Below are 16,156 nucleotides of genomic sequence, written 5' to 3' on the forward strand. Positions count from 1 at the left end.
CTGTGCTTTTAATACTGTATTGGTCAAATTGCAGTTTTTTCTCTGCATAAAAAAAAAGAACCCCAACCCTCTTTTTAAAAAACAGAGCTGCTGAGTGCTTAAACACGACGGCTTAACAGCAAATTTACAGCGTTATGCGGCAACAGCCAAACAGGTTGTATGTATTGTGAATACTTCAAAATACTCTGTTTTGATAAAACTATGGTATCTCACACCTACATGCAAAATTACTGTAGTTTTTGATACAAGACGGTTGTCCTTAAGACTCATTGAGCAGATGCTCCCTGTAAATTTTCAACTAAAGCGTGTTGTTTCTTAGCTCATTTTGGGGGGTCAGCATGGTTAATTTCAAACTAGCATCACTGACTACGACCTGAAATACCTTTTTTTGGTGAAATTACCACCTGAAATACTAAATCATTACACCTTAACGGTTTTGTCATTAGTTAACTATAAAACCCATTAGGGGGGGTTCCATGATGAGATGGCCTAGCAAATAATTATTGCCGTCGGTCTCATGTGGGCAAAACGCCCTCTAAATCACCTCACATGCTCTCAGGAGTCAGGAGCCGGATTATTTTAATGTTTTTTATAATGTCTGAGGATAGTAGATTCACAATATTAGATATTTAGTTGTGTTCAAAGAAAATATCAGATATTTACTTTGTATCGATTTGACTTCGGCATATCGGATGGTATATTGTACGATATTTAGTTATATCAAAGAGAACAAATTTGAAGTTCTTTGCATTACTCTTCTTCAAACATGTCTTTTTAGTACAAAAAATGCATGATGTCAATGTTTCAGCATAGCCGCAAAACCGGCAAACTCAGAGCGGTCTCTGAAACTGAATAGGAGCATATAGTTCTCACTGTATTGACTTGTTAATCAAGAAACTATTTGAAAAAGATTCACAAAATCCTTACTAAAATCAATTTATATATGCGTTCTTACAAACCGTTATGCATAACTTTGATAATATTATGAAGTTGTAAATACAAAATTTTATTTATTTTTCACTTCTTTCCGAGAAAGAACTATTGTCATCTATGATCGTTCTAAATATAAACGATACATACCCCTCAGATAACGGCCATATTGGTCGATATTTCTGTCTATGTCGTATGGTATGTATGAAAATGGTACAAAATGATAGAAAGAATTCCTTATTTAGCCCTTCCTTAAAGTTTGGTTTCCTTTTTGGTCCTAGTAAAAAAATTCTTCTTGTTTTGACACTCAAACTTCATTTTGTTCCCTTTATGTCATTTTCGTCAGTTTTGATAACTGACACCGTTAAATACAACATGAAAGTCCATTTTACCCCTGATATATTTTGTGACCAAAATTGTGAACCGGAAGTCAAAAGCAATGGTGACAGTGGCGCGTGGACAGAATGCATGGGCCCATTGGAGTAGAAGCAAAATTATATAACAAGACTGTACTGAGAAACTCATATTAATAAGAACCAGTGCACAAACATGTATGAGCAGTACACACAGGCACAACAATCTCACGGTTTCTCTCTTCACGCACACCACACAAATAAGATCCATCTCAATTTCTCTCCTTGCACAGAACGCACAAATCAAATCACGCACACACCGCAAGCACACTCAAGCATGGAAAGCACACACCCACAGAAGAGATCCATCTCAATTACTCTCTTTGCACACAACGCGCATCATGTGGGAAGTTGGTCAAACACTCACTCGGGCAGGGAACCACGCCCGGGGGAAGCTGGTCGGGCAACGCGGGCGCGCACGACGTGGTCGTCCAGCTGGCAGCGGGAGAAGGCCAGCGACGGACCTCCGGCGCCGCAACTTGCCCTGCACAACGCCGCCTCGCCCGTCCTTTACTGCTTGGCGCCCTCTGCCCTCCAACCGCGCCATCCATAGCAGCGTCCTCCGTGCCCTCCTCCATGCCTCGCGCCGCGCGGTAGGGTTAGGGTGTGTTTGGTTCGGGGACGAAGTGTAATGGAATGGAATGGTTCCGTTCCATAGGAACGGAACGGTTCCGTCTCTGTGTTTGGTATGAATAATGAGGTGGAATGGAATGATTACATCTCAATGTTTGGTTGGTGGAATGGAATCGAATGAAAAATGTTCAAATTTGTGTTTGCTTTTCTAGCAATCTATGCAGCATTGATATTATTTCTAGAAGCATTTTATTTAAATTCGAAAACAACATTTTGTTTATCTTTGCATCACCACTATTGACATCAGTAGTCTATATACATACACAACCATACATTTACTAACAAATTTACACATGCACAAATTTACTTTTGCAAAAGGCAAGAACAAGCATGTACAAATTGGCAAGAACAATTGCAAAAGGAAAAAAACGCAGCTGCCACCCGAGCCGGCCACCATCGCTCTTCTACCGGACTGCCGCCTGAGCAATGGATCCGGTGCCCCTCTTCCCAGCCTTGGCCGCGCGGCTGCCGGTACCACGCGCGTCGACCGCCTGCTCCTCTTCCCGGCCGTGAGCCCCGCATCCGCAGCCCCTCTGCCGCATGTATTCCCAAACATGAGCCGCACACCACTGTGCCATGGTTGTCGGCTGGGCGCTGGGCATTGGCGCCCGTCTTCCCGGCCGCCGGCGCGGATAAGAGAGAGGAGCGAGCGGCCGGCGGAGCGGTTCAAGGAGAGGAGCAGCCGTCGGCATTGTTGAAGGAGAGGAGCGGTCGGCCGCGCGGATCCAGGGAGGAGCGGCCGGCGGCGTGGATCCAGGGGGGGTAGTTGGCGGCGCGGATCCAGGGAGGGAGCCAGATTCGTGCGAGAGAAGGAGAAGCAAGAGGCTTCATGCGATAGAGACGGGCGAGCGGTTCCGCGTGGTCCGCTCGATTTGGAGGAACCGCGCGGGACGGCATAAACAGGGAATATGCCGTTCCTGGAACCAGGTGGTTCTCGTTCGTTTGACTATCCGAACGCATGAATGGGCCTTGAGGACGGAACCGACCCGTGCCGTTCCACTTCGTGATAGAAACCAAACACACCCTAGTGCTTGGGGAGAAGGAAGGGAAATCGGGAGAGAAGTGAATCGGCAGAGGACGTGTACGGTTCAGTTTGATTTTTCTGGTTTTTTTCAGCGTGCTAAAGCAGGGGTAAATAAGAATTTTCAAGTTGCATTTGACGGTGTTAACAGCAAAAAGTGATGGAATTGTCATGGAAGGAATAAAATGGATTCATGGTGTCAAAAAGGGAAAAATGAAATTTCTAGGGCCAAATAGGGAACCAGATTTTAAGAAAGGGTCAAATAAGGAATTCTCTCAAAATGATATGCTATTATCTATATCATTAGGTCGGTCGTATCGGGCGAGATTTAGAAGCTTGGAGGATAGTCGGTTTCAAATATAAAGGATACATAGTTCGACGCCTAAAGATCAGCAGGTGATGCACCATAAGTTCTACTGCACTAGATATTTAGTCCCTTTCGGTTCTAGAAACATTTAATAACAAAGACTTTCTTTTGCGGGATAGAAGTAAACCATAGCCAAAGATGATAATTGACTCGAGCATCAATGCAATAATCCAATGAAGTCTCCATCTTGAGATAGACCTCTCAAAGAATTTTGATTATTTATTTCTTGTTTTGTCCTCTCCACTTTTGAGATAAACATAGATAAAATATAAAACTCTAAAATCAATAAATGTCATGCTAAATCCAGAGGCAAAAATCATTTGGAACGCTCGTATGCCTCATGTTCCATCTAGATAGATAAATGAATACAAAACCACCCACATGCTTATTTTCCTTGTGTCTAGTTTTTGTAAAGGATGTAGTGTGTATAGTAATATTTTTTTAGACACACTAGTAGGAAAACACCCATTAGTCCCGGTTCGTAAGGGCCTTTAGTCCCGGTTCATGAACCGGGACTAATGGGTCGTTACTAATACCTCCAACCATTAGTCCCGCTTCAAACACGAACCGGGACAGATGGGCCTCCACGTGGGATAATTGGGCACGCCGCTTACAGCAGTTTACAGCAGTTCTAGCAGTTTACAGCAGTTCTGTACAGTGTGTATAGTAATGATACTTTTGCTACCAACGGTGAAATAGCTGGCGAGTTTTGTGGGATAATTGGGCACGCCGCTTACAGCAGTTCTAGCAGAATCGCCATATGTGTAGTCGCTAAAATGCATATGAAATGTGGTGCATTGAATTTTGGAGGCTGTCGAGGCGACTTGCAAATTCAGAGCCGTCGTATTGTCTTCGAAATATTTCTATTGTTAGTTTTCATTCCACACTTGAATTAAATGTTACATATCAATTAGCAACCAAGCACACATTTTTAAACAAGTTGCATGAACAAAAAATAAAACATCATGCACATTCAATCGAATGTACCAATCACATGTCGTCGGCTCCTCCTCCGGTGTTTGCACCGCCCCCTCCTCCGTTATGTGCAACATCTCCTCCTCGGGTGTGTTGGGTGCTCCATGCCATCTTAGAATGCATGATTGTCGCTTGAGTGAACTTGCAAAATTATATTGACATTGGATCCATGATATTGCGGTCCAACATCACCAACCGGTTCTCCTTGGTTATCTTGTCGTGCATCAGGCGGTCCTTCTCAAGTTTAAGCCTATGCACCTCCATATCTTCCTTGCATCATGTACTTGCTTGCATAGCATCCCACCTCATCCTCTTCTCTTCCAGCTTCCTCTCCTCCATATTCATTCATCAACTCGATGATCTTGTTTTTCATTGCCTCCACCACTCCTTGTATCTTGAGCATCGCCTTCAATCATTTTCAGAGGTGGACAAAGTGCTGGCCTAGGCGATGGTAGGTTGTCGTCGGGGCCGACGGAGGAGCGGGAATCGCCGGGGGAGGGGGGAGGAGGATTCCATGACGTTGACGTCATCTGTGGGGGTTGTGGGCATCCGGAGACGGCATCACAACGGGGGGAGAGTGGTGCGGTGAGAAGAGGAGCGGGAGGAGAAATGTCACTGAAGCAAGGGTCACTGAAGTGGTGCGGTGAGAAGAGTGGCCAAACCGTTTTCCAAATGGAGTGTGCTCCAAAGATCTCACCACAACCTTCAAATATGGAGGGTCGCGGCTCGATTTGAAGCGATCCCCAACATTTATGCCACTGAAGCAAGGGAGGCGATTCTGCTAGACCCGCTTTTTCTCAATAAAAACCGCCTGGCGTTCATACGTTTTGTCTCATCTCCTCTCTTGGTGTGTTTCTACCATCTCTTGTTGAGATAAGATCCTGTCCCCTGTGGCTAAGAGCATCTTCAGCTGTTCGGCCCCCCAGAGCGCCGAAAAAGAGCGGGCCTGGGGGTGAGCCAGCGGCAAACTCGGCGCTGGGTGCGGTTGGGCACCCAGCCGTCGCCCCCAGGTCGCTCCCAGGCACCGATTTCGGCCCATTATTCGGCCCAATTGTGTCTAAAAACGGCCCGATATCTGCGTGAATCGGCCCATATTCGGCGCGGTTCGGCTTGTTTCGGCGTGAATTTTCGCATACAAATAAAAATCAATTAGTTCATCACATAGTTCGGCATGGTTCAGCGTGTTTTGGCGTGTTTCATCATATAAATCAAATAGTTCAATACAAATTATATAGTTTAACAAATAAAAACTCAAGTTTCATCAAACGTCATTCCCCACGTCGCCCCAGCCTCTCCCTTGAGCCTCCATAGGTGCTCCACCAAATCGTGTTGCAGTTCATGATGCACCTGTGGGTCTCGGATCTCCTGACGCGTATTGAGGTAGTCAGTCCAGGTTACCGGTAGCTGGTGATCAACTTGGGCAAGAGGACCCTGCCTGTAATATGGTTCAGTGTCAAACACTGGCTCTTCCTGCTCACTCTCAATGAGCATGTTGTGCAAGATGACACAGCAAGTCATGATCTCCCACATTTGATCTTTGGACCAGGTCTGAACAGGATACTGGACAACAACAAATCGAGATTGGAGCACACCAAATGCCCGCGCGACATCCTTCCTGCAAGCCTCCTGAACCTTCGCAAAGAAGGCGTTCTTACCTCCTGGCACAGGGTTTGAGATAGTCTTCACAAATGTCGACCATCTCGGATAGATGCCATCAGCTAGATAGTACCCTTGTTGTACTGCCGCCCATTCACCTCGAAGTTCATCGGAGGAGAATGACCTTCAACAAGCTTGGCAAAGACAGGGGAGCACTGCAGGACGTTGATGTCATTGTGAGTTCCTAGCATCCCAAAGAAAGAGTGCCAAATCGAGAGGTTCTGTGTGGCCACTGCCTCAAGTACCACACTGCAACCGCCTTTGGCGCCTTTGTACAATCCCTGCCAAGCAAACGGACAGTTCTTCCATTTCCAATGCATGCAGTCGATGCTTCCAAGCATCCCAGAAAATCCTCTTGCTGCATTCTGTGCTAGGATCCGAGCAGTGTCTTCCGCATTGGGTGTTCGCAAGTATTGCGGTCCAAATACTGCCACCACTACCCTGCGGAACTTGTAGAAACACTCAATGGTGGTGGACTCGGCCATGCGCCCATAGTCGTTGAGTGAATCACCGGAAGCCTCGTATGCAAGCATTCTCATAGCTGTCGTGCACTTCTGCATAGAGGTGAATCCAAGTGTGCCAGTGCAATCCATCTTGCACTTGAAGTGGCTGTCGAACTCCCGGATGGAATTCACAATCCTGAGGAAAAGCTTTCGGCTCATCCGATAACGGCGCCGAAATGTTTTCTCACCGTGCAATAGAGCGTCGGCGAAGTAGTCCGAGTAAAGCATGCAATAGCCTTCCAGACGATGCCGGTTCTTCGCTTTCACCCGCCCAGGCGCCGAGCCACCTCGCCGCGGCTTTTCACTGCTCGGGAGCAGGGCGGCGAGCACCATGAGATGCTCCTGCTCCTGGACGTCGGCTTCGGCTTCCTCCTCCAGCAACGCCGCGAGCGCCTCCTCATCTTCGGAGTCCATCGCCGGGTCGGGCAAATCACCGAACACCTTGCGGGCAAGGCGGGCGCAAACCCGGTGATGTACAGCCCCTGTTCGGCCGGAACGCCGGAAAAGTTGCCCGGACGGCGGCGGAGAGGCTGCGTCGGCGAAACCTCTTCTTTTTTCCAGCGTGGAATGATCTATCTAGGTATGGTGGGCGGTGGACGGCGCCGGGATCGACAGGGTTGCGGCCGAGCGCAGGGGGGTCGGAGGCAAATCTGGAGGGGTAGCTTGACTTTTCGCCTGGCAATGTGGCCCCAGATGCGCTTTTCACCGCCGAGCGCAAAAACGGGCCGAGCCGACGGAATTCGGCATTCTAGGGGCACGACTGAAGCGTTTTTTCGACACCGGCGCGAAAAAAACGCCTGGAAATGGCCTGATGGGGGCGCGGCTGGAGATGCTCTAAGCATCTCGGGCACTTGCGAGTGCACTCCCGGAATTTCGTTGGCGGTGTGCACTGTACAGCGCCTAGAGCTTTGATATTTCAGCATGGAATAAAAATCGAGAGATATTCGTTGCCATGGATTGGACGGTGAAAGGGATGGGTTGTAGCTACCATCATGGCATCATCACCGGCCAGCTGTTTCTTCTCTGTTGCTTTACTTGCACGGTTGCAACACCAATCCCTTCAGCTTTCACTTTCGGCCCCTATGACGCTCTCCTACTCCAAGCAAGAGGTCGGTCAAGGTTCGTGCCCGTTAAAAGCAGACAGGAAGGAAGAAGGCTCCGCCTCATCAAGGTAAGCTCCACTCCCTTCAACTCTTCGTCCTCTTTTCCCCACTGGGATTTCTGCCTTCTTCACCTCTTCATCCTCTTCTCTCTGTTGGGATTTCTTCGTCTTTATTCAGTCAGGGAGGTACACCTGAGCCATGGTGCCGTGGAGGCTGGAGGCGCGACTGGCGGAGACGGTGCGGGTGGTACTCCTTGGCTGGCTCTTCTTCTGCATCACCGTCGCCAGCGATGTCGCGCATGCGCTCAGAAGCAGCAATCTCCCCATCTAAGGCCGGCAGCCAAGACCGACTCTGCGCCTATAAAGTGGCAGTTCATTGGGCGTGCAGGAAGAAAATTGATTTACAGCAGTGTAACCAGTCAGTGAGCTCATCCATGAGAGAATGAATTCGATGTAAAGGTGAAATATTCATATAGATTAGATGTAAAAATCTTGTGTCAAACAGAGAAATAAACAAAGGTAGCATAGATAGCGCTGGTGCAACTAAGTAACTAACAATAAAGCTGGTCCATCGGACGAACTACGGACAAAATTCCAATAAATAGCTTTTGCGAGGTGGAGCGGTATGTACGGATTCTACTGGTCATCAGGCAGGAGGTTCCGACTATCTGCACTCGAGTGCTATCACCGCCTTGATGATTTCTTGAAAGACCTCGGTTTCTGTCGGTTACCTCTTGGAGCCTCCTCTTCTTCATCATCGTCGTCCTCCGCCGCCTTCCTTCGCTTCTTGTGACCACCGTCCTCCCTCAGTTTCTGCCGAATAATAACAAAATGGTGACTTCAGTATCACTGCAGCAGTCATAGCACTTACGGAAGCCAATTATGGACACTTCAAAATTGATTGCTCCGCCGAGTACATACCGTCAGTGCAATCCTCTTTGAATCTGATATATGCTCACGAAGTATCAGGATTTCATCCATATCTACCTTCCGGTCCGGAATTTCCCTTCCTGCGAAAATAGGGGACGGCTTCAGAAAGAAATCTCCAGTTATGTGTGTGACGAGACAAGCAACGAGGAAAACTATTACCAAGGAGCTGCTCAATCAGCTTAAACCACTCAGCCTCATACTGATTCACAAAAGAGACGGCATATCCCGATTGCCCTGCACGCGCAGTCCTACCAACCCGATGGACATAATCCTGCATTTGGTGGAGCATAAGATCTAAGATCAGTGACAAAATATAAATGCACAATCTTCTCAATAATAAAAGTAATATACGATGATCGGCAACAGGTACTGAAGTAAACAAGGTAGAAACCTTAGAATTCATTGGAATATCATAATTCATAACCACATCAACTCCTTGAATGTCAAGACCACGACTCGCCACATCGGTGCAGATAAGGATGTTGAAATCTTTTGCTTTGAACTTGTTTAAAGCACCTAGTCTTTTGTCCTGATAAAGAGAAGAATTAAAATAATTATTTGCCTTGGGAAGTAGTATTATTTATGTTAAGAAAACTAACATGTCCATAATGGAACTCACTTACAGCCTCAAAAGGCTGCATAACTGAATGGGGAAATCAAATACTTTTGTCTCTGATAGAAAAGTTACAGAAGTAAACCTGACTCATCTGGCCACTGATAGAGAGAGCTTTAAAACCAAGATTCCTTAAAGTGAGAGCAAGGAGTCTTGTTGACTCGCAGGTTCGCACGAAGATCATGATCATGCTCCCTGGCAACTCATTCAGAACATGAACAAGATAACAATCCTGAAATCAAAAATGGCGAAAGAAGAATAAAGGGAAATCAGTACTCAAACCACTGTTAGTAAATAGAGAAATTTAATCTCAAAGCAGGACATGTATGTGATTAAAACTAATCTTCTGAAGTCCAAGGGTATAAGCACGGGCATTCTTTATCAGGATTGTTTATTAAATGTAGAGGAGAATCTTAGTCCAAGGGTTTCATCAAAACAGGCTCTAATCAGTACTGCTAATATCAAATGTATAGAAGTCCAAATTCTCTGTTCAAAGTAAGTCCAACAAACAACAAGATAATGTGGGCCTGCATTTTATCACACAAGTTACATGGGCACAGAACTACAAGTCCTGATATTGAGGTACAGAAACAGATTTCGGCACTTCTTAAAATTACATTATTATATTAAGAAGTTCAAGAACTAACCTTGTAATCTGCAGGAACAAAATACCACTCTTGTTTAAGTGTGTCCACTGTAGAATATTTGGAGGATACTTCCACCTGGTCCCAAGAAAAGTTCCTCTTATATTAGTAAGAGAAAGAAGGCAGCCCAAAAGGTCCTCTTCTATTGACATTGAATGACTAAAATAGAAGAATGGCTTTACCTTAACAGGGTTTCTGAGACAAGCACGTTGCAGTTTGCTGACCTGCAAAGAAAACTCATAAGCTATTCTGAATTCAGGCTAACAAAAATGTATGTGTAGCAAAGCCGTGAAGCACCAATTAGAAAATTAAGGCTATTCATGACTAGAAGCATCATAGTTGCAGCTTGGAAGAGCATATTGAAGTAGTACTCCTAGAAATACAAAATGATGCACAGTTCACCAGAATCAATGCGATTATATGACAAACTGTCAATCTGTGCACTATTTCTCAAGACTCTATAGTGCAGTCACCAAACAAAGTGGTAAACAAGGCCACATCAATCTGACAAGCACAACAATGGCAAACTGTTGATGTTTTAGTCCTTTTGGCTCACACAAAACCGCCTGAATACCCACCAACCTTTTTGGTCATTGTGGCTGAAAAAAGGTAAGTTCTCCTTTCTTTAGGAATGACCTTCAGAATATCATCAAGTGATTCCTTGAACTCCAAATTAAGTAATTTATCAGCTTCATCAAGTACCTAGAAACCAAGAAGATTGAGGACATGTCAAAACAAAAGCATCTCAGTTCAAACAAGCTGGTATAATTGGTCCAAATTGTGGAGGTATGAGCTAGTTATGTAAAGAAATAGTTGACAATGAAGGCTCCGAACAGTATAATCAACACATATTTATGATAAGTAACTATAGCAGATTTGCGACAATTTGCAACTAAGAAACTATTACAACAACCAGTCAAGCAATGGAAAACAGCTACTGATTCATTTAAGTATTTCTAGTTCACAACACACAAGCTAGGGTGGTTCAGCTTGACAAAACAAGCTTTAAGGAATTAAAATGAAAAGATATCTTATTATATTAGATGGCTAGCTTAACACTTCAGGGGAACACTGCCTAGAAAATGCAAATTTCCACTTTAACAGGTGAGGTAGGAATTGTGAGAAGCCACTTCTCTATATTGCACATTACTCCTTTCTTTAATGCAGGTTCTATCTGTAACAACTAATTATTTTCCTAACATCCAACAATCAGAATGGCATAGGCATAAATGAAAAGGCAGGATGATGTATAAATTAAAAGATGAGTAAGTGCAAAGAATGCGTACCAGATATTTCACTTTAGTTAGGCTAAAACCTTTCGTATCTTTCAAATGGTCCAAAAGACGGCCAGGAGTTCCAACCTGCATTTTAGAGGAGATGATACATAAACCAAGCTAAGTCCTGATAAAGACAGTTTTCAAATACTCCCTCCGTTCCTTGATATAAGGTGTATAGAGTTTTGAGAAAAAAATCCGAAATATAAGGTGTATTGCGTTGCACCACTCGTTTGGACAATTTCTTTAGGGATTCGATTACATCTTCTTACATTAGCACAACTCCTCTATTTTCTCATGTGAATTAGTCAGGTGTAATCTCGCCCAAAACTCGTGAAATTTACCCTCCACGACCGCTCTTTAATTTCCATGCCAAAAACTATACACCCTATATTTAGGAACGGAGGGAGTACCATGGAAGCGAACAAAAGTGTTCTTCTCTGCTACTTGCACTGGTGTATCTATGCAATGGAAGGTCTTGGCCTTATCTTCTATACCTAAGTCCCATGTCTTCTCGGCTCTAGAAGCTACTTATATATGCTAAATTCAGTGAAACGGGAGTCTTGGGTCTTACTACCTCTGTATCAAAATACAAGACGTTTTTGCAGTTCAAATTGAACTGCAAAAACGTCTTATATTTTTATACGGATTAGTACAAGGATGCGCTTGTCATCACAGTGGCTTTCCAAATTAAAAGCACTTATATTACTCCCTCTATTTCAAAATATAGTGCATATACTCCCTCCATTCCTAAATATATGTCATTTTAGAGATTTCAATAAGGACAACATACGGATGTATATAGACGTATTTTAGAGTGTAGATTCACTCATTTTGCTCCGTGTGTAGTCCATATTGGAATCTCTAAAAAGACTTATATTTAGGAACGGAGGGAGTAGATATCTGTTAATACTTTTTCCTGAAAACTTGATATCACTTTGACTTGGGACAAAATTTATAATTCTAAATGCACTTTGTTTGGAATGGAGTATATTAACTTCAGATATATTATCGATCAATAAAATCCCTCAAGAGCCTTCACAAACAGAATTACTAGAAATGGAAGTTAAGGGGCATTAAAAGGCTTGATAAGCTGGCTAATTGGAGAACCGGAGAAGCCACAGGTTGGCCAAAAGGGTATTTCTCAAGTCCAAAGATTAGTATATGCTAATACTGATGCTAGAACTTTGCATTTTGGGATTTAAACGAACCTTGTTGATGGTTGAGTGTGGATTTTAACCACATGCCTCACTTACAATTTCAAAGCACAAAGGATCCCTATCCTATATTGTCTTAGGTTACGATTGGGTAGAGGATACTCACCACAATATGTGGACGTTTTGCAATGGATAACACTTGCTGCATCCGGTCAACTCCTCCAACAAGCTGGAAAAGGGAAAATATCTCAATTGAAAATGATTCATATAACTCGATAATCTCATAACTGATGATGAATACTTGATTTGAGTAGGTAGTAGCATGGTCACCAAGAGACATTTAATGCAATAGAAGATAGAAACTTTCATCGAATTATACTGAGCAGAAGTAATCAGAGGAGAAAGGCCATCAACAAACATTGAAATTGTCAGTATGGGCTCGTATAACAACAAACTTATTCAATTTAGTTATGGTCTTTAAAAATGTAGATTTGCTTCACCACATTGAAATAGGCCGCAATTCTAACAGCGCCCCCGACATTACTCCTGTTCATGTTATGCCCGCAAGCCAACCAAAGGGAGTAGCCAACAATTCACAACCAGCAATTACAGCAACTGGTTAATCGGAACTATGGTCCGTGCAAGAACACAAGCATATTAAAGTATGCACATCCAATTGGTTGTTGAAAATAATCCATATCAGAACTAAATAGACAGTCAATTGTATCAACGCCACTTACCACTGAGCAAACCAAGCCGATTGCTGACCCTAACGCCTCGAACTGCTCCGCAATCTGAATCGCTAGCTCCCTGAACCACCACAACCGCGCGGTAAGCTTCCACACAAGCTACCCAAAAGGAAACGTATCTCAGCAAAGAGAGGCGAAAAAATGGTTACCTCGTGGGCGACATGATGCAGGCGAAGAAGGGCTGGCGGTGCTCGAGCAGCGCCTGGATGATGGGCAGCGCGAAAGCGCCCGTCTTCCCGGACCCCGTCTGCCCCAGCCCAATCACGTCCCTCCCTGCACGCAGGACCGAGCTCAGAATCAACGACCGGCGACCGTCATAAACTGCACACATAATGGCCAGCGGCGGTGCTGGTAGTACCTTGGAGGGCGTGGGGGATGGCACCCGCCTGGATCTTGGTAGGCTGCTTCCACCCCATGGCGTCACAGGCCTCCACCAGCTCGCGGCAGATGCCCAGCTCAGCGAACGTCGACGCCTCGGCGGCCGGCTCCGGCTCCGGCTCCCGCTGCTGCGCCTCGCCGCCCCCGGCGACCGCCTTGTCCACCACCGCCATGGCTACGAGAGGAGAGAGGATAGAGGAGGAGGGGGATCTTCTGTGCGCGCGTGGGAGGAGGGGAGGAGGCGGCGGCGTGGGTTTGTTCTGCGAGGCGTGGCGCGCGGTGGCTGCTGGTTGTGTGACGGGAGACAGAACTTGGCGCACACGGCCGCGGGGTCGGCGCTGCGGCATAAACCCTAGCAGGCGGAGGGGAAAATCTCGTGGGCCGGCAATGCTCGGCCTAGCCACGGCCTTGGTCAGGGAGGAGCCCATATCAAATATTACACTCCGTCACATGTTACGTTCTGGGCACCCTCTTTAGATTTTTTATTTATTTTTCAGCACGCATTTTCAGCTTTTTAGATGGTTCTTTTCCTTTGTTTTGGATTTTCAGTTCTTTATTGGTCTTTCTTAGCTTTTGGACAAAAATTCGCGAAAAAATGTGTTTTTTTTTCTTTTTTTCCTTTCATGAAAGGCATGGTCCAATGGCCTGTTTCCCATTTGTTCGGTCGCCAGCTTCTTCGCTAATGTATTCCTTCATGGCTCTTTTCATATTTTTTTTGTTTTGTTTATTTATTTCTTCTTCCATTTTCTTTTGGAATTTTTGTTGTCGTTGTACTTTTTTTCCTATTTGATTTCTCTTTGTTTCTTTCAGTTTTTTGTTTTTTATTTTATTTCTCATTTCTCTTCTTTTTTCTTCTCTCTCCTTTTTTTGCTTTCTTGGTTTTCAAAGGTTTCTGTTGCTTTTCTTTCATTAATTGAATTCATTTTTTACACTTATGTTTTTACCTTTTTTTCATTTTCTTTTTTCCTTGGTTTCCTTTATTTCTTTTTTGGTTTTCTCATTTTTCTTTGTATCTTTTGGTTTCATCCTACATTTTTCGTATACCTCAAGCATATTTTTAATACATACTTCCTCCGTTTCAAAATAGATGACTCAACTTTATACTAAAGTTAGAACAAAGTTGAGTCATCTATTTTGAAACGGAGAGAGTATTTAACATTTTTTAGTACATAGTCAAAAAAAATCTATATGCATTTTAAAGATTTTCCGATGCTTGATTAACCTTTTCAATACACTATCATTATATTTAAATACTTAGTTACACATTTTCTATACACATTTTAACATTTTTAAATGCTTAATTAAGATTTTTTTAATGCAATGATATTTTTAATAAATGGTTAATATTTTTATAAAACATTAATATTTTTAGATACTTGATTAAATATTTTTAAAATGCAAGGTCAACATTTTTCTATATACATTTAATATTTTTAAAATACTTGTTTGATTTTTTCAAATGCTTGATTAATATTTTTAAAATAGAAGATCAATCTTTTCCATGCACATTGTCGTATATATACGAAAAAATATTTTATCTATACACACTTAACATTTTTAAATCCTTGGTTAACATTTTTCCAAAAAAAATATGTAAATTGTTTTTGTAATATATTTATTTAATTGGCATGTAAAAGGATAGTAATCAGAAGACAAAAAAGAAAACATGAAAAAAAAACAAAAACAAGGTTGTGGCTCCCTCGAGTTGGGTCGGCCATCTGGTGCTCACCTTGACGCGAGGATTCCTACATCTCGCTGTAAGCCAGACATAGGAGTGCCTCCGTTGTTGCTCCTCCTATTCTTCCCAAGAAAGGATGGTAGACCAGCAGCCCCTGTAGCGCTCGTATACAATTTTCGGCGGGTGATTCTAAAACAGAAAAAATATCGACACGTTTTTTAGACAGATTTTAATTAGGACACTTTTTAAACATAAAAAATATTAAATAATAGATGTTGCTTAATAATAAATATTATTATGAATTTTAATATTATTTATGGGTTTAAATAATCTTAAATTAGAAAATAAATATACACAACTTTTTATGAATAAATATTAAGGAGTATTAATTGATGTTTATGAATTTTGAAGTGAAAACATAAGAGAATAATAAACAGAAAAGGAGAAAAAATAGGAGGAAAAAGGTAAACCATCCGAAAACCCGGAAGAAAACGTAGGAAAAATTGCGCCATGTAGAAAACTACGGATGAACCCAAAAAATAATGCACGTAGGTGCACAGTGCGAGACGAAGAAGCACCTGATGTCTACTACACAGCCTTCTTCTTGTAGACGTTGTTGAGCCTCCAAGTGCATAGGTTTGTAGGACAGTAGAAAATTTCTCTCAAGTGGATGACCTAAGATTTATCAATCAGTGGGAGGCATAGGATGAAGATGGTTTCTCTCAAACAACCCTGCAACCAAATAACAAAGAGTCTCTTGTGTCCCCAACACACCCAATACAATGATAATTTGTATAGGTGCACTAGTTCGGCGAATAGATGGTGATACAAGTGCAATATGGATGGTAGATAAAGATATTTGTAATCTGAAATTATAAAAACAGCAAGGTAACTAATGATAAAAATGAGCGTAAACGGTATTGCAATGGTAGGAAACAAGGCCTAAGGTTCATATTATCACTACTGCAAGTTCTCTCAACAATAATAACATAATTGGATCATATAACTATCCCTCAACATGCAATAAAGAGTCACTCCAAAGCCACTAATAGCGGAGAACAAACAAAGAGATTATGGTAGGGTACGAAACCACCTCAAAGTTATTCGTTTTGATCTATCTATTCAAGAGTCCG

General features: G+C 43.2%; 2 protein-coding genes across 2 annotated transcripts; one reads left to right on the top strand and one right to left on the bottom strand.

Moving 5' to 3' along the window:
* The first annotated feature begins 7,342 nt into the window (after positions 1 to 7,342).
* Positions 7,343 to 8,127, top strand: LOC119362618. The gene is made up of 2 exons (XM_037627862.1): positions 7,343 to 7,669; positions 7,779 to 8,127. Exons 1-2 carry the CDS (start codon positions 7,491 to 7,493, stop codon positions 8,044 to 8,046), a joined length of 447 nt encoding a protein of 148 aa, XP_037483759.1. The 5' UTR covers positions 7,343 to 7,490; the 3' UTR covers positions 8,047 to 8,127.
* LOC119362617 (DEAD-box ATP-dependent RNA helicase 10-like) lies at positions 8,048 to 13,656 on the bottom strand. The gene is made up of 13 exons (XM_037627861.1): positions 13,326 to 13,656; positions 13,117 to 13,240; positions 12,959 to 13,028; positions 12,385 to 12,447; positions 11,074 to 11,148; positions 10,370 to 10,489; positions 9,970 to 10,011; positions 9,791 to 9,865; positions 9,229 to 9,375; positions 8,922 to 9,059; positions 8,690 to 8,801; positions 8,522 to 8,610; positions 8,048 to 8,413 (listed from the first exon to the last, which is right to left on the bottom strand). The coding sequence occupies exons 1-13, from the start codon at positions 13,516 to 13,518 to the stop codon at positions 8,285 to 8,287; spliced, it is 1,377 nt and encodes a 458-aa protein (XP_037483758.1). The 5' UTR covers positions 13,519 to 13,656; the 3' UTR covers positions 8,048 to 8,284.
* Positions 13,657 to 16,156: the final 2,500 nt, after the last annotated feature.

The sequence above is a fragment of the Triticum dicoccoides genome, chromosome 2B, assembly GCF_002162155.2.
Source record: "Triticum dicoccoides isolate Atlit2015 ecotype Zavitan chromosome 2B, WEW_v2.0, whole genome shotgun sequence".
Lineage (NCBI taxonomy): Eukaryota > Viridiplantae > Streptophyta > Magnoliopsida > Poales > Poaceae > Triticum > Triticum dicoccoides.